We start from the raw sequence: 21,662 nt of genomic DNA, 5'->3' as shown, positions 1-21,662 counted from the left end.
CCAGTGGCCTTTGGGTGCACCCAGCTATCACTACAACACCCTCACGGCCCACCAGGAAATGAAAACCACATAGAATCCACAACATTTAATGGCGTGAAGCATCTACCTACACCTCACCCTTCTCATTCTACAAAGAGTAGTGCAACTCCCAGGAGCAAGTAGGATTTAGGGAAGGTGGAGCCAGGTCAGAAAACTGTCAAAACCTGTGAAAATGTAAATGTAAAAGCCTTTCCCAACCAACGCTGCATCTTAATTCCAAGGTTAATCTCCTTAAGAAAATTTCCTTGAAATTTACATTTCCAAATAGAGAGAATGTACCTGGAAATTCTACATTGAGAGTCTCACAGCAATTTGAAAAAGAAAATCTGTGAGCACAGCTTTCAACAGAAGAACCAGCTTCCAGGGAAAGCTCTGCCACTAGCAGACCTCAGTTGGAAGCAGAGAATGGACACCACCTACCTCAAAATGTGTGAGGTGCCAGCCCTGCCTAACATCTACAGAGCCCAACTTTGGGAATGATTCCATGGGAACTGTTTTATCAAATATTTTTATGACTCAGTAGAACCTCTTTGCCCCACAATTTATTGAATCAAGAGCTGCAGTCCTCCCAGTAATTAAGGATAAAAATTACTAAGCACAGAAGCTATTTTAAAAATTAGAATAAAATTCAGTAAGGGCAAGTCTAGAACACTAAAAAAAGTAAAGATACATAAATACATGCTGGAACATGATTATACTTACCTATAATGAACTATTATACATTATTATAACTTGTAGGTAAGTGACTAGAAAAGTAACTCTTAAAGATTTTTTAAAGGTCAACGATAGAAAACACTTGAGATCTTTTAACTGCTCTACTACTTTGCCCATGAATCATTAAACCATTTATTTAAAAAAATATAAAATAACTACGAAAAAAGACTTAACAGACTTTAAAAAGCGGGGGAGAGGACAGGAGAAGAGACGGGAACCAATACACATCAAGTGTACTGGGAAAGTAACAAATACTCTAATGAGGTGAAAACCTGTTTCTTTTTATAAGCCACTGTTGTGTACTCTGCAAACCGAAAATATCTCAAAATTTTAAAATAATGTTAAATACTGCAAATTCACAGTTCAGACATATCAAGTGGTCATTTAACCGTTAAAGCAATAGAGCCCTAGGAGTTGCTGAAGCATGTACTAAGTGAAAAGCACTCATGAATATGATATTCAATATACACACTCATATTCATGAGAAACAAGTATGCGGGGGCATCTAGAACTCTCCATTGCAGAACAATTTTAAAATAATCTTAATGGCATAAATCAGCTGTAAAAGAGAAGGTGTATACATCCACATCTGGAAATGGAGTGAGTACAAACTGGATGACTTCTTATAAATATATCAAACTCTGTGAGTATCAGAACTATAGGTTGAACCTTACGAAACTGCCATTTGGGAGGATCAAGAACAGTCCAAATACTGACCATTTCTTAAGGCTCAACCTAATAGCTATCCACAAACAGTCCTCTCAAAGTGTCTCCCTCAAGACAGGTATTTCCAAGTTGCTCACTGTGAAATCCACCTCCAAAAGGATAGCCACGGGGATATGAAATACAAAGTCCCTGCCCTTTAGAAGTCTGTGATGTAGATATGCAGACACACATAAGTAACTAATAAAGGGAGGGTGAAACACTTCTGACTGGTGGTTTGGAGATGGCAGACCTCAGCCAGACTCTAAAGGCTGAAGAACACCTCTTCAAGAGGTAGAAGGAGCGTTATTAGGGTCCTCTCAGAGCAGGTCTGGATTAAGAAGGTTCTGATGGAATTTATATTTGGGGTAGAATCAATGTGGACACTGTACTCGGTACAGGTAGAAGCCATTGCTTTTTTCCACTCGCGGCAATATTTTTTTTGCCCAGAACGTTAAGATTTAGTTTCTTCAAACACACTTTTGGTAAAAACGTAAACTTTCTGGAGGACAATTTGGCAATATATATTAGTTTAAAATATGTATGCCTTCAATGCTACAGCCACTTCTAGGAAATTGCTCTATGAAAACTGTCATACCCAGGCACAAGGATTTAGCTATGAAAATACCACAAAATTATTAGGATAGTGAATAAATGGAAATGTAGTTCTTCATTAATAGGAGTCTGGTTCAATAAATTATTTTTACTGATTGAACAAGTACTATGCAGCCATTAAAACAAAAGGAATGCTGATCCTTACATACTGACATGAAAATATTATAATAATAAAGAAAAAAACCCAGCATGTAGGGTCAGTCCAGTTTTTTTCCAAAAGAAAAAAAGTACTAAGATACATATATTTTAAAAGTCTGGATGAATATACAGCTAAATGATACCAGTTTTCCTTAGGTAGTAAGATGAGAGGAGTATTCTATTCTCTTCCTTCTGCACTTTATTACCTGATTTCTCTCACAATGAGCAATGAAAAGGTGATTTAAAAACTTTTGGGGTGGGGGTGGGAGCGAATTCAGTTTTGTTCTGTTTTAAGAAGAATTTCTTCCCCTGAGTCTATGCCAATTGCTATCTTACTAGATGCCACAGTTTGTGAATTCTGTGTCAAAGCCCTGAAACTATGCCTCAACATTTAGAACTCACGCCATATCCATACTGATTCCATACCCATATACGTTTTAAAAAATTAATAATCAGGGAGGTATAGATGGGCAGCTTTTCAGCGGTTACTGAAAGCGCCTTGTAAGCTATACTTCCAGCATCATGAGCTCTTACAACTGGCTGCTCTGTCTCTTGGGAATCAGAGGAAAAACTGGAATCTCGAAGTCAGGAGCCCAGAGATCTCTGATCTCTGATTCTAGAATCAGAGCAGACCAAAGAGATGTGATGGGAAAAGGCCAACTGTGGCCTTGAAAACACAACAGCCAATGAAAGCAAGATGATGTGAAAAATAAGAGGAGCCTGCCCATTCTATTGCCATGCAGCCAAGACTCAGATTCTTGAGACCTGGGAAATCTGACACAAAAATGTAATCTTTGGATGATATGATGAAAATAAAAAGAACCCAGGGAAGAATGGAAGAAAAAAATCAGAGGAATAAGGGTCCAACGACTGCCAGATTCAGCATAGATTAATGCCGTGCCAACAGCAAAGTGCAAATGAAGTAGAGTCACAGTTCTTAGCATGGCTGAATTTGCAAATATAAAAATAATAGGATGGGGCTTTCCTGGTGGCGCAGTGGTTGAGAGTCCGCCTGCCGATGCAGGGGACACGGGTTCGTGCCCCAGTCCAAGAAGATCCCACATGCCATGCCGCGGAACGGCTAGGCCCGTGAGCCACGGGCGCTGAGCCTGCGCGTCCGGAGCCTGTGCTCCGCAACGGGAGAGGCCACAGCAGTGAGAGGCCCGCGTACCGCAAAAAATAAATAAATAAAAAAAATAATAATAGGATGATCGGTAAAGTAACTTCAGCTGCAAGGTAGGCAGAATGTCTTTAAATCATAAACTGGACTTATCTTAAATGCAATGGGCATCCAAGGGACCCCTGCAGCTAGTCCACATAGAGACATAAATACCGGCATTGGTATCAAAAGGCTATAAATGAATAAAGTTAAAGAACTAACACAGAGAGAAAGAAGGAAGTCATGATTACATGAGATCCAACTTCACGTGAATTTACTAGTTGTCAATTACTTATGTGCCTAGGTTATCAGTAAACATGAGTAGTTCAACCATAATGCAGTTTTGTTCCTTAATAAACCCACTTCTTTCCAAGGTCTCAACTCAAAGCATGCCATTCAGAGGCCATTTAAGGCCAAAAGTGGGGGCTCATTTGCATATAACCAACCATTCCCTTTGTGATTCGGGTAAGTCAAAGGAAAAGGGCAAAATTACCAAGGCATTCCTCTAGAGCACATTAGAATCATCTGGGGCGCTTTTAAAATGAGATGCCTATGTCTCATCCTCAGATATTTCGATTCTATTGGTCTATTGGGGATTCAAAAATCTTGGGCACTAGGATTTTTCAAAGCTCCCCAGGTGTGGACAAAGGTGAAAACCACATTCTAGTAGGAAGCTGGCTAGCCTCTCACCACTCCAAAGATGAATGATTCTGGCTGAACTGTAGTTTATAAAGGATTTTCAGCAATGATCTCCTTCAACTCTAATTTAAGGAACATAAATGCTCCACTTTTCTCACAGTAATAATGGAACCCTCCCTGAATGTGAAATGACAATCACAACAGGTGACTACTTGTGGTTAATACTGCCTGAACAGCTGGGAAAATGCCAAAATTAAGGTACCCATGTTTGCTACTCTGAGAACATTCCAAAATCCACAATCCTTTTACTGAGAGATTTCCATTTCTTTCCTCCTCATTCCCCTCCAGATGCACTTACAGATGAATAAAAGATGGGAAACAAGAAGATTGGCAGGAGTCCTGGTTACTATGGCAGCAAGTAAATGAAATGCCACAGCTCATGAAACTGATAGTGAGAGCAGGCATCAGGTAGACATCATGGAGCTGTACCTGTCTTGTTGATTGCTCTCCTTCATGCACAATTCAGTTCACTGCCTCCGCCTTATATTTCATCCTGTTCAGAGAGTAGAAGGGGGACAGCACTGGAATGACAGGGAGACCAAGGAGGTAAGAATCAGCAAAGGATATTGACAGTAGAGACAAAAGGGTTATGAGAAAAGCCAATTGAGATTCTGTGAATCTTCTAAGCATCAGCGTATGGGTTTAGCAAAAATATCAGTCTGACTGGGTTAGGAGAAATTTTTTTAAAATATGCCTCGAAATAATCAGAACCTTGGGCTTTGGCAAGACAGTCAGATTTGCATACCTTGCTGAACAACACACCAAAAGTGTCATCACCAACTAAGCCACTGCAGTGGTGTGTATTAACTCAAGTGGTGGGAGGAAGGTACTTACGGGACTACACTGCTCCAAAGAGCAGGGAGGAGAAAGGGCATAAAAGCACAGAGGAACTGAAGGGATCAAAACACCCTTCGAGATTCAGCTACTTCCTAGGAAAAGTGTGCCTTTCCTCCCCTAATCCTATCTTGCAAGTGTAATTATTTAGAAGTACATGTCCTTCCCTAACAAAGCCTCTTCAAGGTTGCTTCCTATTCATCTTTACTAGATGCTGGAGATGCAAAGAACCTGGCACACAGGATGCATTCGATAAATGTTTGATGAATACGTACATCAAAGAATAAATGGAAAGACAGATGAGAGATGGAAGTTACTAACTGTACTTAATTCAACTAGAAAGGAAGAAAGGATTAAACCAAAAAATGAAATAAAATTCAAGGAGAAATAAGATCTTCATTGCAAAAACAACAACAGCATATATATATATAAAATGCATATATATAATGTGTATATATATATATATAAAGGCAGAGATACATAATAAAGTTAAGCATATCCTGTTAGTCAAAAACAGAGATGTATATGGTCAAGGAACTAGGAACAAACAAGTGGAAGGTGGAAATAAAGACATAGTGGGCGGGAATTCCCTGGTGGCACAGTGGTTAAGAATCCACCTGCCAATGCAGAGGACCCGGGTTCGAACCCTGGTCCGGGAAGATCCCACGTGCCGCGGAACAACTAAGCCCGTGCGTCACAACTACTGAGCCTGCGCTCTAGAGCCCATAAGCCACAGCTGCTGAAGCCCACGCACCCAGAGCCCGTGCTCTTTAACAAGAGAAGCCATCGCAATGAGAAGCCCACGCACCGCAACGAAGAGTAGCCCCCGCTCGAAGCAACTACAGAAAAGCCCGTGCGCAGCAACGAAGACCCAATACAGCCAAAAATAAATAAATTTTAAAAAAGGGGCTTCCCTGGTGGCGCAGTGGTTGAGAGTCCGCCTGCCGATGCAGGGGACGCGGGTTCGTGCCACGGTCCGGGAAGATCCCACATGCCGCGGAGCGGCTAGGCCCATGAGCCATGGCCGCTGAGCCTGCGCGTCCGGAGCCTGTGCTCCGCAACGAGAGAGGCCACAACAGTGAGAGGCCCGCGTACCGCAAAAACAAACAAACAAAAACAAAAAGAAAAACCATAGTGAGAGACACGTAAAGGTGCCTCCAAACTTCTGAAGATTCTTGGGACTACTAATAAAACCAATGGACATTCGACTCCTAGAGTGTACCAGAGAATATTACAACAAAACTCAGCCTCCAAAAACCTATGAAATCTGGTAACTTAGTCAGCAAGCCTTATGTAGAGACAATAATATTTTACAGAGAATCTGCCATAGGGCATGACAATAAAATTTCAAATTAGAATTGGAAGGAGAGTAAAACCCAAAGTAACGATAGCCCCCATTTTGTTGTGTTTATTTCTCCCTCCAGTCTAAAATCAGCAGCATCTACCCTGGAGTACTGCATTCAAACTTGGAGGTCACATATAACTCCTAAGATAAGCAGAATTTTTAAACTCCCACTGTGCTTCTGGTTGACAACATGTTCTTTTAGGATAAGGCAGAAACTGGCAACAGGCTCTGAAATTTTAAGCTTCAAATGCTAAGTGAAGAGTGGATACCAGGATTTCCCAGTAAGTTGGAGTATTCAACATAAGCATGTTATGCTCCCTCCTGAAAACCTACTAGAACTACTGTAAAGGAGTGGTTTTTTTGTTTGTTTTTTTAACGTACAACTTTGCAAGAATGAGGGAGAAAGGAGGGGAAAACAGCAATTCAATTTTAGAAAAAAAGCAGATGGAGAAAAGCAGCAATGGGGAAAACCAAGAGTCAACCATATTTACACTGTAGAATTCCCCAAAAGATCTGGGAATTGGTAACACTGAGTACACCTCGGAAAATAGGGGTGAGTGGGGGACTAAAATAAAGTTGGTTGAAAGTTTATGAAAGTTGGTTGGACCTCTAGATGCATGTTTGGAGGTTGATTCTCTGCAGTGGGTAAAACAGAGAAGTACATGGACCGCAGGACACAGGCACAGCTGTAAGAGGAGACATTATACCAAAAAGGAATTAAGAAAAAAAGGCACACTGCATGCTGAAGACCCCTGTGCTCTTCCTCCCGACTGGCTTCCAGAATGATGGCCCAAGGCCTTTTATCATTCAAAGAACTTTCTGTGGGGAATCTGACCTGTTCTAAAGAGACTGCAGTAGTCATTCAACCAACAGCCAGGCCCTGAAGGCCCAACAATGAGGCCGACAAACTCCACCCACACACTCAGAGCATTTTTTAGTCCACCCCGTTAAACATAAGCAAACCACCAAAGATCAGAACACATTTGTGAAAAGCCTTTAACATGTGAGACCAACACAAACAAAATAAAAACTGGAGGAAACAATGCAGAAGGAGAAAACTTAAGCATCTTCAAAGATGAGAAAATACAGCATACATGAAAAAAGAACAAGGCTATAAAAAAGAAAGATTTGGGGAACAAAGGATCTCTTAAAAATTAAAAACCTGACAGAAATTTAAAAGAAATTCTTTTTTAACATAAGGGTTGGAAGATAAAGTTTAGATACACCTCTAGAAAGACCAAAAAGACAAAGGTGAAAATTAAAAGACTGTATGAAACCAAGTGGACCAGTCCAGAAGATCCAAGACAAGAACAAAAGTTCCAAAAGAGGAGAAAAATTACCCCCAAACTGAAGGACACGGGGTTGACAAATTGAAAGAGGCCACTGAGGGCCAGTACAAGTGAAAGAAAAGCTTTCTTCAAGCCACATGATCATGAAATTTTAAAACACAGGGATTAGAAGCTAGAAAAGAATGGCCTTATGTTTACACATTTCTGAAGGAAACTACTTCCCAATCCAGAATTCTATATTCAGCCAAACTTTCAGACAAATGAGTAGAATAAAAACACTTTTAGACATGCAAAAATTTTAATTCTAAGGCACTGTAAAATTGAAAAAAAATAAGTAAATGCGTCAGTATTATCAGATTCTTGCTGTTGGAGAAGGGAGATACAAACATAGAAAGGGGAGGCTAAAAAGAAACCTCTGGTGCTGGTTTACAACTGGAGACATCAGGAGATGTGTACGCGAACTTCCTAGTTCTGTACACTGACCATGTTTACCTCTGTAAGAATGAGCACACCCAGACCTTAGTTTCTAAATACCATACCCTACTAAATGCCTGATCCTGAATGGGTCAGGGAAAGTACAAGATGAGCCTGTAACACTTTGTTGTGCTGGAAAACAAGGAAGTACTCAAAAAACGATGGAACGTGCCACAGGACACAAACTAGCCTGAAGGGAGACCTGCTAGCTAAATCTGGAAACATCTGAGCAAAATGACAGTAATGAATTATAACCCACCAAATAATACATGAGTTCAAACTGATAAATAAATGGGGAAAAGGGGAAACTCTTGATTTCAGTATAGTAAAAAAAAAAAAAAGTTAGAAAAATCACTGTTTCACACCACCACAGTAATAACTTACTCAGGCAAGAATTATCACTGGGGCTTCCCTGGTGGCACAGTGGTTAAGAATCCTCCTGCCAATGCAGGGGACACAGGTTCGAGCCCTGGTCTGGGAAGATCCCACATGCCACAGAGCAACTAAGCCCATGTGCCACAACTACTGAGCCTGTGCTCTAGAGCCCACAAGCCACAACTACTGAAGCCCATGCGCCTAGAGCCCGTGCTCCACAACGAGAAGCCACTGCAATGAGAAGCCTGAGCACCTCAACGAAGAGTAGCCCCTGCTCACCACAACTAGAGAAAGCCCGTGCCCAGCAACGAAGACCCAACACAGCCAAAAATAAATAAATTTATTTTAAAAAAAAAGAATTATCAATGGATGCTAAAACTAGGGATTCAAGTTTGATGAGGAATAAGTTATTTACATAAACTCTAATTATCTCCCCACAATTTACTTACTACCAAAGGGGAAAACATTAACTAGACAGTGGAGAGACCTGGTAGGTACCACCCCAATCAAGTATCAAAAGTTAATGTCAATAATAATGAGACAACACAACACATGCCTCTCAGTGTGAGGCTTTGAGGACATATTATTGCTTACGTTGTAGTCCTGCCAGAAATGCATAGTGTGAATCAAATCATGAGGAAACAACCCTAAATAGGGGTGGCATTCACAAAATGACTGGCCTCTACACTTCAAAAATATCAATACCACAAAAGACAAAAAGAACAGCTGAGGAACTATTTCAGACTAAAGGAGATAGACATAAGAGCTAAATGCAATGAACTGGTTTCCAAACTTAAAAAAAAAAGTTGCTATAAAAGAACATTATTGAAACAGCAACATTTGAATAAAGACTTTAGATTAAAATATCGTACCAGTTACTTTCCAGATTTTGATTATATTGTGATTATCCTTGTCTTAAGAAATATATCCCTAAGTACTTAGAAGGTAAAGGGGAATGATGTCTGTGACTTGTTTTCAAACCGTTCAGGAAAGTGTCTGATGAGAGAATGACAAAGCAACTGTGGCAAAATGTTAACCTCTATGAATCTGGATGAAAATGATTCCTGGGTTCTTCAACCTATTCTTGCAACTTTCCTATAATTTGGAATTATCTCAAAATTAGAAATGAAAAAACCAAGAATATTTTTATTTATTCAATGTTTTATATACAACTCAATTCTCAGTCAGTATTTGCAAGTCCATGTTTTCCAAGGTAAAGAATGGCAATAATTGGTGGGGGAAACCCACCGGAACTCTTCATGAGCCAAGAGAAAAGGAACTGAGATACAACCTTTTGAGGGTAGACATGTGTTCATATTGAAAATACTTAGTCACAGAAGTGTAAATTTTTCATTTTATTCAAAGTTGGTACAGAAGTGCTAACATTTCCATAAAATAATTACTATACTTCAGTTACAGGACAAAATACCACAGAAAGGAATATACTTTGCAAGAAATGTAGTTCATCTTAAGTTTCCAAATACTTTTAAAGGCTAATGCAGCAGCTGGCAAAATAACACATAGTACACAAAGAACAGTGTATTTTACAGAGTCAGTAATGAAAACTGACAGCTCTTTAGCAGATTTGCTTCATTTTTTTCATTTTTAAACAGTTAACACTTTTAAAAACACATTAAACCAAGATCATACATGTCTACAATTTAAAAAATAAGATTGTATACAATAGGTTAGAATAAGTCAAAGTTAGAATTGTCATGTATGGTTAACAATCCTAAATCTACAATTTTAATTGTATTCCTTTCAATATGGAAGTAACCTGGTTTATATCAAATTCTACTTTCTGCTTGCAACTAAAACATTGTACAGTGAGATGGACCTGATCAGTCAAGCCTTAAAAAAAAAAAAAATGCTGTGGACAATGAAGGTACCCTGGAAATCAGTTTACAATTCAAAAAACTCACCAATAACCCAACAACTTCATTTAAAATCACATTTGGTCTACAATGCATAACTGACAAAACAATCCATGTATACAATACACAACCCCAGTGCACAGACTGGTCTCTCACAGAACATTTGAACAAAGCTTAAGAGGCAGGACACTGGGAAAAACATTTTTCAATGTAGACATCTTTTAAAAATGCATTAATACTTACATATCAAAATTACTAGATAAAAGCAGCAGTACTCTGCTGACATTTGGCTTAAAAATAAAGGAATGAATGAAGCAATTTCACAGGATATTAGAAAAGGAATTGGTTTTCTTCTTGAAGAAGACTACTAACTTTTGCACAGCAACTATTTTTGATATCCACCTTATCAAAAAAAAAAAGGAGAAGAAGAAGCACTGAGAAGCATAACATAGTTCATATGTGATTGCCAACATAGGTCCAGGCAACAGAAAATGGGATGTCCAAGCAAAGAATGGGTAAATCCTCGCTTTATTTTGGAACTCTGTTGGCAATCTATAAACTGAAGCATTATTGGTGGGGGAAAGCAGGGCAACAGATTCCATACCATCATCTGACACTAATGTAATATGTCATTATTTAAAAAATAAAGCTTTTGCATTTTAACAACCCCACAGAAAAGTCCATGAGCAAAAGACCTGTTGATCTGTTTGCCACTCAAAAGTTAGAGATCTCACAGTGAAATTAGAAAATTCTATTTATACATATTTACACCGCTAGGACTACTTTCACCTAGACTAATTAAAGCAATTTTCCATGGAATTACAGGTGAAAGATATTCTGCCAAAGGAATCTTCAAAAGCATCCTTTAAGTTCTTAAAAACTATTTTAAATTTAAAAACAAAATTTAAAGGTACAGAACACATTCTACACAGGACTAACAGGTTATTACTGCTTTGCCTTATCACATATTGCTAAGCCAAAGATGTTCCTCAAACCTCTCCTTTCTCCTGCATTTCTGGTATTCCTCTCCAGTAACCCCACCGAAGCCTGAGGTTTTACATTCTTAAAAAATGCTGCAGGTCCACAACCTGGCGACTTTTGGCTAGAGGGCGTAAGTCTCTCCCTCAAAGTGCTCAGGTTAATTCTTCTAAAACATGTTCCATTAGTCTATACCAGCTTTAATCTTCATTCCATATATTATTAAAGATGATTATCCCTAAGAAGATAAACATACAAAATAGAGGAGAGTGGGAACAAAGCTAGTCACTTCTCTCCATCCTGAGAGTCCTTCCATCTTTTGACATACAGGCAAAATCCAAGACACAAATGTATTTATTCATTGTTTACAAACAGGGACTATTCAGGTGTAGAAAGTGAGGAGTAAAATAAGGATAATGTCGAGTTCAAGAAAACACATTATTTTCTTCTTTTGCATGCATATTCACAGATTTCATCTAATCTAGTCTTGAAGCGGGTAATGAGACAGGCAAAAGAATCCTTTAGACTCTTACAACCATTGTGAAAAGCAAAGCACTTCATTTGGCAGATCTGTCTGTTAGTTTGATGCTCGTAACACTCGGATCAAATTCCGCTCTATTAAAATGAAGTGCAGTGAAGCATATGAAAAAATAACTTCATTAAGTTTAGATTAAATTTACGCAAAGATTAAAGATTAGTATTTGCCCTATTAAAATGTGAGATTTCTCCATGTTTTCAAGGTACTATTGACGGGAGGTAAAATTTCCTAAAGATGTATGATTAAAAAAAAAAAAAATCCAATGGCTCTACAGCTTAAAGCAGAAGTTTGTCAAAATGTTCCACCCACCAAAAACCTAGAAGTCTGTCCCTGTTTCTCAAGTTCCAGATTGTAGGAAAGAGCCCACAGACCCCATTTTAGCTAGTAACCCCCCAATACAATTGCAGCATTCTTGACATTGGTATTCTCTCCTCCACCAAAGCAGTACAAACGTACTCAGATTAGAACACTGAATCCCTTATGATTTAGGACCCCTATCTTAGGTACCTCACTGTCTAGGGCTTTCAGTACTGCGGTCCTCATCCTGACAACTCGAGACAAACCCATGGTGGGCTTTTTATGCCTGGCACTTGTGGGACAATGAGAATACTGTTAGTCTTGTGCTTTCTACATGTGGAGTTACAAATATGAGGGAACATGGTTTTGTGCTTTCTATGGACACTTACTTTCAGCTTTTTCCTTATCATGGAATGTGAAACGGTTGTCACATATATGTTCTCAGATATGCCTATCCAACCTACACTGGAAAATGATAAAGTTAAAATATACCCACAGAATAAGTAACCTTAAATTTTTAATTAAGGATATAAAAGAAACAAATTCAGATGAATAAATAACATTTAAGCTGCAACACAAACCAGACTTACCTGGTTCCTTGAACTTAAACAGAGGCTGCATATAAAGTATGTAAATATAAATGTATTTTCTTCACTAGCTATAACGATATTTAAAAAGAGGAACTGTAACAAATAAGAGTTATCTATCAAGAAAGGGAAAGGTGTGAACTAGCAGATTCAGTATTGGCAGCCAGAAGGCACTAATCAAAACGTAAATTTCAGAAGATGATTATATTATGGAATATACCCTACAGAATGGCCTTTGCCAGTTGGGGGTTTCAATAATATAGATAGCAATGAGCTTAATTTCAGTTTCCAACTAGTGTAACAAAAAAGTGAGTTATTAAGGAACATTCCACTTATAGAGGTATAGGCTACACTGATATATTGGAAAATTATCCAGAGTAGTTTGTCCAGAGGCAATAAAAAAAGTAAACACTCCTTTATCCAGCAGCACTAGGGTACAAGGTGAATTTCCAATATAAGTCTCCAACAAAGGTGTGGTTACCTACTGTCAACTTGTGCTGTTGCCGAAATCACTGGAAAATGTATTTCCCTCAATGACAGAGTTCACTTACTGTAAACTGTCTTGAACTGGGGTGGGGGGCTCCATTATCCTGGGCAACAATTATAATACAGTGCTTCTCTGAGGAGAGCAAAGCACTGCTCCTACACTAACAAGAATCTGAGACCACTGTGCTTTGTCTTGACTTATTTATTCTAGCATCCCTCTCTGCAAACACACTATGTATCCAGGTAACCAAACCAAACTTTTAAAAGTCATTACATAAATTAAGGTTATTGGTTTAAGTCAAGTCTCAGATTATGGTTCTCCCCGAAAAAGTAAAGTGCACGAGATGAGTAATGATACAGATACATCAAACCTTTTCTGTTTACTTCTGAGTAAAAGACTATATGCCAATGGTTAAGCCTGTTGGTTATCAGATAAATGGGGTGCTTAACCCAAAACAATAAGCTAAATCCTATCTTTTATAAAGGATTTGAGATGGAAACAAACATAAATTATATCAATTCTCTTAACATTCCTTTAAAGGTGAATCAGTAGTTTAAAGCCTTATTCCCAGCACTGGAGAGAAGTTTAAATAAAAACATTTATATGACAACATGAATAATGGTGTGGGACTCAGTGCTGGCAAAGCCCATCAATTATTTTGAACCTTAGCTAAATTCTGTTCTGGAGTCAAAGTAGTTGAGTATCTATCTACTCTTCCAACAGAGGTGAGAGTTTGACAAAAAGCATACCAAATTAAGAGAAGTTAGCTTAATGGAGGAAAAGGCATTTGCAGCCCTGAGTTAAGTCAACCAAGAAAACCAAATGTAGTGATCAAAAGATTACTTCTTTTGTAATCCAGCTTCATACCTAACTAGTACAAAAGGGTTTCTCTATATGCCAACTGACTAGTTCCAACTTTTTACCTTTAATTACTGCAAGAACAAGGCTTTTCGGCATCAAAACAAACTCCATTCCTCTCTACATTGTGACACCATCATTTCAAAGGGACTGGTGTGAATTTAACTATTCTTGCCTCCTAATTTTTGAAAACTGAGTTTCGAGAATAAAATACTGATGAATTATTAAGGGCTTTTATTATTAGTGAACACAAAGTCTAAGAAAACAATTCTTGAGAACAGTTTAAGCTAATAGAAATTTAGTATATTTAAACACAACTATATTTAGTGAATCACTATTTGGATCCAGACCTTCAAATATGGGGCAAAGCAGCACTTCTGCACACCATGACAATAAGCCTGAAACAAAGTGAATTAAGCTGACAAAAGATCAAAATAGGAATCTGTTAAGTGTTGAAAGAATAGGTGAATAATTAAAGCAATGTGAGGGAAGACAAAGGGGGAAACCAGTCTCTCTGAATGGTAGGTAGGCATACACACAAATAGGAATATATCCCATTTGTAAAGTCTGCTCAGGCTAATGTCAACATTAAAATGACTTAAACAATTTAACACCTGGCTAATGATAAATCTTATGAATACTGAAACCTAAAAGTATTTTTTCTACTAAAGTATCATTATGAAATATCAGTCATTTTAACCTCAAATATGTTAATAAACTCATACTTTACGATATTTAACATCAAACCAGGGTTTAACAAGCTTGATCTTATTCACTGTACCCTAATCTATATGCGGAGGGGTTTAAACTAGCTGATAGCAAAGATACCTCAAGTTCTAGAGTTCAATGAATATGATTCTACATCTAACACATTTTAAGCTAATTTTGTCTTCTGTTAAGTCTGCATCACCCAGGTACTTCTCAGCATCTCACTTAATAGTGTTTCTGACTTCTTAAGAAAATTTTGTCCTGGCAACTCTCCGTACTCACGGAATTTAACAACAATGGTCTTTATACATCTCTCAACCCAAACTCAGGAAATGCTGAGGTGTCACTACTAGACACCCATGTGGTCATTTTCAGCCATCATACCTCAGAAGAAAATGACGTATGGGAGTAAAGTATAAGAAAAGCAAGTAAGCCGAATACTGCCAAGTGGGAACATTGATGGGTCTAACCTTTTAATAGCTAATAATATAGCAGCTCTATAGGGTGGTAAAGAATGAGAATAACCCATAAGCTACATTAAATGATATCTAAAGAGAGGGGAAGATCCACACACCCAATATAGGGAAGACAGCAATGGACTGAGAAATGTAGAGACTTAAAGGTTCTAATCACCCTGGACAAGACTTTCAAGCCCCCACTTAGCCTCAGGTTAGAGAACTGAGTAACAACCTTCCCACTCAGTTCTTAAAATGTGAAGTTTCATGAAGTGATGGGCCCCCACTAATTACTTGACTTTCCATCCCCAAGAGCTAGGGCTTTGTGACCCAGGCCAGCCTCTTTGTGCAAACAGACAATGGATCCTTTGAGCCAAGTGAAAAAGAAGCCTTGGGAGATCAGATCTGCTGGATTTAGGCCAAAGGACACAGCGCCATTGCTACTGCTTGATGCTTCTCTAACCAAAAGATAAGAGTGATAACCTCACCAGGAAAGAAAGGCTGGGGGAAAAGACTGGCTCAGCTGTTTCAAAAGCCGCTTACTGTCTTGGGTGGGAGGACAAAATATTCTGAGATGAACAGGGAAATTAGAGGTACCACAAAGGAACCAATAATCATTCTGCATGTCAGGGTAATAAGCTCTTCTCATCAGATCTGGAGACTAAGATTGCCTGAGAGGACAAAAATCTAAGAACTGGAGATACCATTAACAGCAGATAAGACAATATTTTTCTCCACCTTTGAAGACCAGTGTCCTCGCTTCATTCTGACTCGTAGCTAACTACTGTAGTCAATCACTCTTAGCCAATTCTGAACCTCAGCTTGAGCCAATATGAAAACATATACATGTTAATGTCTAGGTATCAATGTCATCATTTAGGACCCATTTAGTTAGTGTAAAGTACGACTATTTTGCTAGCTTTAAGACAGACCATGTATCATTCCATGAACAATCATTCTAATGAAATACAGACTGAAGAATGGTCCCCTGAAATGAAGTTGCAATCAGGAATTCACATACTTATTCAAGCACATTATCTATTACTGGGAGGCAATAAGAAGGGCAAGCTTCAGGGACTTCAGTCTAAATAAAATGTTTATACTGGCAAGAATAAACAATCCTAATGGATATGCTAATAATCATTCCTTATTTACAAACATTAGTACTCTAAACTTGACCTACTGCTATATACACATGAATAGACACAAGATGATGTATTTTATGTATCATACTAAGACAACAGCAGAGAGAAGGTAGGGGGATGCTAATATCCCAAACTATTAGGAGTCAACATTAAATAAAGGGGGGAAAAATCCACTTAAATACCACCTATTCATTTATGCTTTTAATAGAAGGGGTAAGAAGGCTGCTCAGCCAATATGTCAGTCCTCACTGCTGAGTTACACAGCAAGGTGTTCAGAGTCAAAGAAAAATTTTAATTCCTACAACTTAATGTCAATTTGAAAAATCTAAGATCCTGTTATTTCCCCAAATATCAAAAGGCTGTCTCAAAGGAAGAACAGTTCCTTTGAAAAAAGAAGAGGACAAACCATGAATCCAGATTTGGACACCTGGTTTTCTGTTCTTCCCAACAGACTTTGTAACCTTGGACATGTCACAGCCTCAGCCTCCACACAAGAAAAGGATGGTCCTTATTTTTATTTGGCCCCCAGCTTATAAACCTTAAGAATGAAATTGAGAACAAAATTCCACAAGGCACTCTAATAAGCTCTCAGAAATCATACTATTCGTACATGAATTATTTTTTTCATCTACAGACTCAGTCCTTCAGAAAGCCCCCTGGAGATGGGAAGACATTATGCTACCTGACAATTTCTAAAATCAACTTTGAACTAATCAAATCCATCATAATGAAACTAGTTTATAAATACAAAAAAATTTAAAGTCATTAGGACTGAGTTTTGATTCAAAATCTACAAAAATATCTAAATAAAGTAATAATTTTCCCCTGAAGAATAAAGGTTAATAAAATCATGCAATTTAAAAAATATCAGAGATTACAGAAAAGTCAAAGTAGATACACAATTAGTTTCCTTCATCTGTCATGGAGGAAAAAGGACAGGACACACAAAGAACTACCTAATCTGTAGAGCTCTTCTCAGACGTCTTTTGTACCCTGTCCTCATGAAGGGAATCACTCTGTGAAAAATGGATTCTCTTCCAGGAAGGCTGTAACTGGGTATGAAGCCATGTCAAGATAGAGGGTCCTACAATTAACGCAAGTCCTGTAATCTCCTCTACAAGACACACTACGAAACCCGTAGAAGTTCTTGTTCATGGCACCTCTTGAACATGCTATCCATTCTACAGAAAAACTATACTGACAATCCACCAATGGCAAAGCATGCACTCTTGAGTTTTCTGTTACTGATGGTCAGTTTGCAACAAAATATCATCACACTCTAAGTCACTGTTAACTTTTTAAACAAAAATGTAGAGGCTGTGTACACATGGCAAGTCTTTTGAAAAAAAAGTAAATCGGGGAAAAAAAAGACTTATCAAGGATACAATATGATCTGAGAATTAAATTTTCACTCTAAAAACTCAACTGCAATATCTCACAATCTAATCAAGTAGGGCAACCCAGCACAAAGGCAGAGTTAATTCTTCTTCAAATTTCCGGACATATCTTCCAAATGGATCCACTTGGGAAGGTACCTGGCTAATAAAGAATATTACCAAATGACAAGAACAAAGTTAGAGAATTAATGAAGTATGAAAACATGAAAATTCCAAGTGATCACACGGCAAAAAGTCCAATATTTAGTATTAGACTATCACCTGTTCAGCTTAGTCGATCAAATGCTGCTTAGGGGATGCTAATTTCCAAACTATATAAATGATCTTAATTTGGTCAGTAAATCTGGGGATCATCAGCAATGTTTACTTCATTTTCTCCCCCATAATCATGTACAATACAATCATGACATACAACTTTATAAAGACAGACTTGGTGGTCGTTTGAGTATGGTTCACTTAAACTTCAAAGTAGGAAAAAAAGAAAAAAGCAACTGGAACAAACTTTTTCCCAACATTCCATATACTGGCGGTACAAGAATAGCTACAGGAAAACATTCTTCTTCCTTTCTTTCAGCATTCAGAATCCATAGGCTCATGCTAACAAAACGAACCTGGCAAACGAACTTGCCCTGAAACAAGCACATGTTAGCGATTTTCAGTACATAATTGATTATACAATGTCTACAAATTCAGTTTTTTAAAATGGAAGTAGGGATTACAGAGAGAGAAAAAACTTTAAAATGAGCAAGTCTTCTACTTCAGGGTAAGAAGGCCTACCAAGATTTGGCAGTGCAGACAGTATATCTTATTCGTGATATCTTAGCATATATTCTGCTCTAAGTGCTCTATGAGAATAATTGGTCTCTCCTTACTTTGGTATGGAAAATTTTAAACCACATTTGCACAATTCAGTCTGTTAAACAAGTTTTACTTCATTTAGATTGAAATTTTACTTTCATCCATCTCTGGGAAAATAAAGTCTTGCAAATAGATGATTTTTCTGCTAAGTAAAATTTGGCTAAAACCTACAGCGTAAACAATGCCTGAGAGATGCAACAGTTACATAAGTGTTTTGTTTTTTTTTTTTTTTCAAAGACCAGTATTTTCTTAAGTTAGTGTCTCATCATATCCTTAAAAGTTCATAAGGAGAAATAAACAAACATGAAAATTCCAAGTGAACACACAGCAAAAAGTCCAATATTTAGTATTAGTTTTACTTGTGGAGTTTCTTCCAACATTTGTAAACAAACAGCCTCCTCCTCCATCAGGTCTCTGAGACTCCTCTTGCTGAGGCTCTTACTTTTAAAGCCACAGAACCAATCTATGAACTTCCAGTACCGGCCTCCATCCTCTGTTTCCTTCTTTCTCTCTTTCTCACCCATGAGAGCTGCTTGCCCATTGGAATAAGCATCTACAGGTGTTTCTGCCTCTGAATGACCTAAAGAAGCCACTGGGTTGCCCTCCTCTCTGCAGGTCACCAACAGATTAACATCTTCAGGCTGCAGGCCCTTAATGCTATCTTCAGATTTCCCATTGGGAATGACGTGGTTGATGGCCTCACTATTCTCACTGCATCTCAGGATGCTCTTCTCTTGCATTTTGTACGGTTCTTCTTTTGGGGAGCAGCTCTCCTTTACCACCAGGCTCTTCTTAGACCAAAAGGTGGTGGTACGAATCTGTTCCTTCGTAGGAGGTGGCGTGAGAAGGCTAACAATTACAGTAATGAGTCCTGTGACCCAAAACAACGCTGTGGCCACGTACATGTAATGGATGTCTTTGATGAAGCCTGGCCTGTTATCAGGTTGGTCACATTCTGGGGCACGGTAGGCAAAGGCCAGTGTCAAACGGACTGCTCCAAGAACAAAGCCAGCCATTCCACCATAGAAAGCCCCTTGTTCATTGCAGCGCTTCCAGAAAATTGCCAGAAGGAATAGGGCTGCAACTGGGGGCGTCAGGTAATCTGCTACCTCCTGAATGTAAAGGTACATCTGGCCTCCTTGCATCTCCACGATGATGGGCACCCACGCAATGCTGATCACTACCATAAAAGCCACAAATATCCTCCCCACAATCATTAGCTCCCGGGAGCTTGCACTCTTGCGGATGAGTTTGTACACATCGAGGGTGAATATGGTACTGGCACTGTTAAAGATAGAGTCCAAGTCACTCATCAGAGCTGCAATCATCACTGCCATCATTAAGCCCCGGAGGCCCACAGGAACCAGCTTCATCACCAGGCGTGGGTACGCAATATTAGAGCACCCAGCTCTGCTTCCACACACTTGCATGCAGTGCTCTGGGTTGATGCAAGCTATATCATCAGCAAACAGTATCCTGGAAATCATTCCTGGGACAACTATGATAAACATTGGCAGAAGCTTCAAGAAGCCAGCCATCAGAGTAGAGCCTTTGGCATGAGCAATGTTTTTAGCCGCTAGGACCCTCTGCACGATGACTTGGTCAGCACACCAGTACCACACCGAAGCTGGGGTCTGCCCAAGAATGAATCCAGGCCAAGGAACATCTTCATCTGTTGGATTCCGCAACATTTTCAGTGCATCTTTCTTAGGGTGGACATTACAAGAATTTGTGTTGGAAAGGTTGTATGTCAACAAGATGGAAGTGACATTGGGTGAGGCCAACATGTACCTTCTCTTAACTTCCTCAAACCCGCCAATCTCCATCATGCTAATAATCATAAGTGTGAGTGCCCCAACGATCATGAGCAGAGCCTGTAGAGTGTCTGTGTAGATCACTGCAACAAGGCCTCCGGTGACAGTCAGCAAAGCAGTCATGCCAATGAGGAGGATGACAGACACATAAAGGTTCCAACCCAAAGACTCCTGGATAAAGAGGGCACCCGAATACAGATCCACTGAGAGCTTGGTGAAGATATAGAGAATCAGAGACAACGCTGCAAAATAGACCTGAATCCTATGGCCACCAAATCGCTTGGACAAGTATTCAGGCATGGTGTATACCCCTGACCGGATGTAAATCGGGATGAAAACCCATCCCAGAAGTTGCAAAAGCAGTAAGGCATTGAATTCCCATGCGCCCACTGCAAATCCACTTGCAGCTCCAGATCCTGCCAGCCCAATGAAGTGCTCACTCCCAATATTGCTCACAAACAGAGAGGCACCAATTGCTACCCAGGTCATAGAGCGCCCCGCCAGGAAGTATCCACTTACAGTGCTTCTATTAGATTTCCACATGGCAAAAAAACCAATGCCCATGACCAGGATAAAATACAGGGCCACTATGGCAATGTCTGCTGTCTCCAGCACAGCCCTCATTTTGGTAACTTTGTGAATAAAAGTGTCCAATGACAGAAGTGTCCAACTTTTTATTTACTCATTAGTAACCCCAGCCAAGTCTGTAAACCGTACGTGAACTGGACTACACAGAGCAACACAGCAGGTCAAAGTCTTTGTCCTTTGGTTTGCTGTCTTGATGGTGGCGGTTGTGATAAACTTTGAAGGAGACAGTTTAAATTTTCCTCCGCTTCTTAATTGGGATTGAGAACTTAGCTCGTACTCTTAATCCACTCTCCACAAGACCATCAGCATTTACTCAGGTGCTGGAGGAGAAATTCTGAGTTGCAGCTAAGTCTAGTGAAGCCTACTGTACCAACCCTGCAAGGCAGCAAAGACAAAAGACAAAGATTGAATTAGAGGAGGGGCTCACCAAGCGATGAGGAAACTTTCAGTCTAGCAAAACGGCGCAACAAGACATTATAAAAAGGAAAAAAAAACTTTTAAAATATATGTACTTTAGTTCCACAGGAAAGAGCGATCCATACTATCACATCTGATACTTAAAGTCAGGGAGAATATTTATCATTTTGAAGTAAGAACAAAAATTAATTGACCTCCTAACTAAGTGGCTTAACTTCTCTGGCAACTAAGAAATGCCCACCATGACACTGCCCTTTCTTGTCTTAGTGTGGTAGTCT

At 39.1% G+C, this 21,662-nt stretch overlaps 2 protein-coding genes across 6 annotated transcripts in view; both read right to left on the bottom strand.

Moving 5' to 3' along the window:
• Positions 1 to 21,662, bottom strand: part of MRPS6 (mitochondrial ribosomal protein S6) — a 66,068-nt gene that overhangs the window by 22,215 nt on the left and 22,191 nt on the right. The gene's annotated exons all lie outside the window — the stretch shown is intronic.
• Positions 9,724 to 21,662, bottom strand: part of SLC5A3 (solute carrier family 5 member 3) — a 34,661-nt gene continuing 22,722 nt past the window's right edge. For all 5 annotated transcript variants that reach the window (XM_067739408.1, XM_067739407.1, XM_067739410.1 and 2 more), the window contains one exon: positions 9,724 to 21,342. In XM_067739408.1, the coding sequence (XP_067595509.1) occupies positions 18,847 to 21,003 (2,157 nt within the window). In that variant the 5' untranslated portion in view covers positions 21,004 to 21,342 and the 3' untranslated portion in view covers positions 9,724 to 18,846. The remainder of the gene's footprint in view (positions 21,343 to 21,662) is intronic.

The sequence above is a fragment of the Pseudorca crassidens genome, chromosome 5 (assembly GCF_039906515.1).
Source record: "Pseudorca crassidens isolate mPseCra1 chromosome 5, mPseCra1.hap1, whole genome shotgun sequence".
NCBI classification, from domain to species: domain Eukaryota; kingdom Metazoa; phylum Chordata; class Mammalia; order Artiodactyla; family Delphinidae; genus Pseudorca; species Pseudorca crassidens.
The sequence above is the reverse complement of the archived record's forward strand: the minus strand, read 5'-3'. Positions and strand labels throughout refer to the sequence as shown.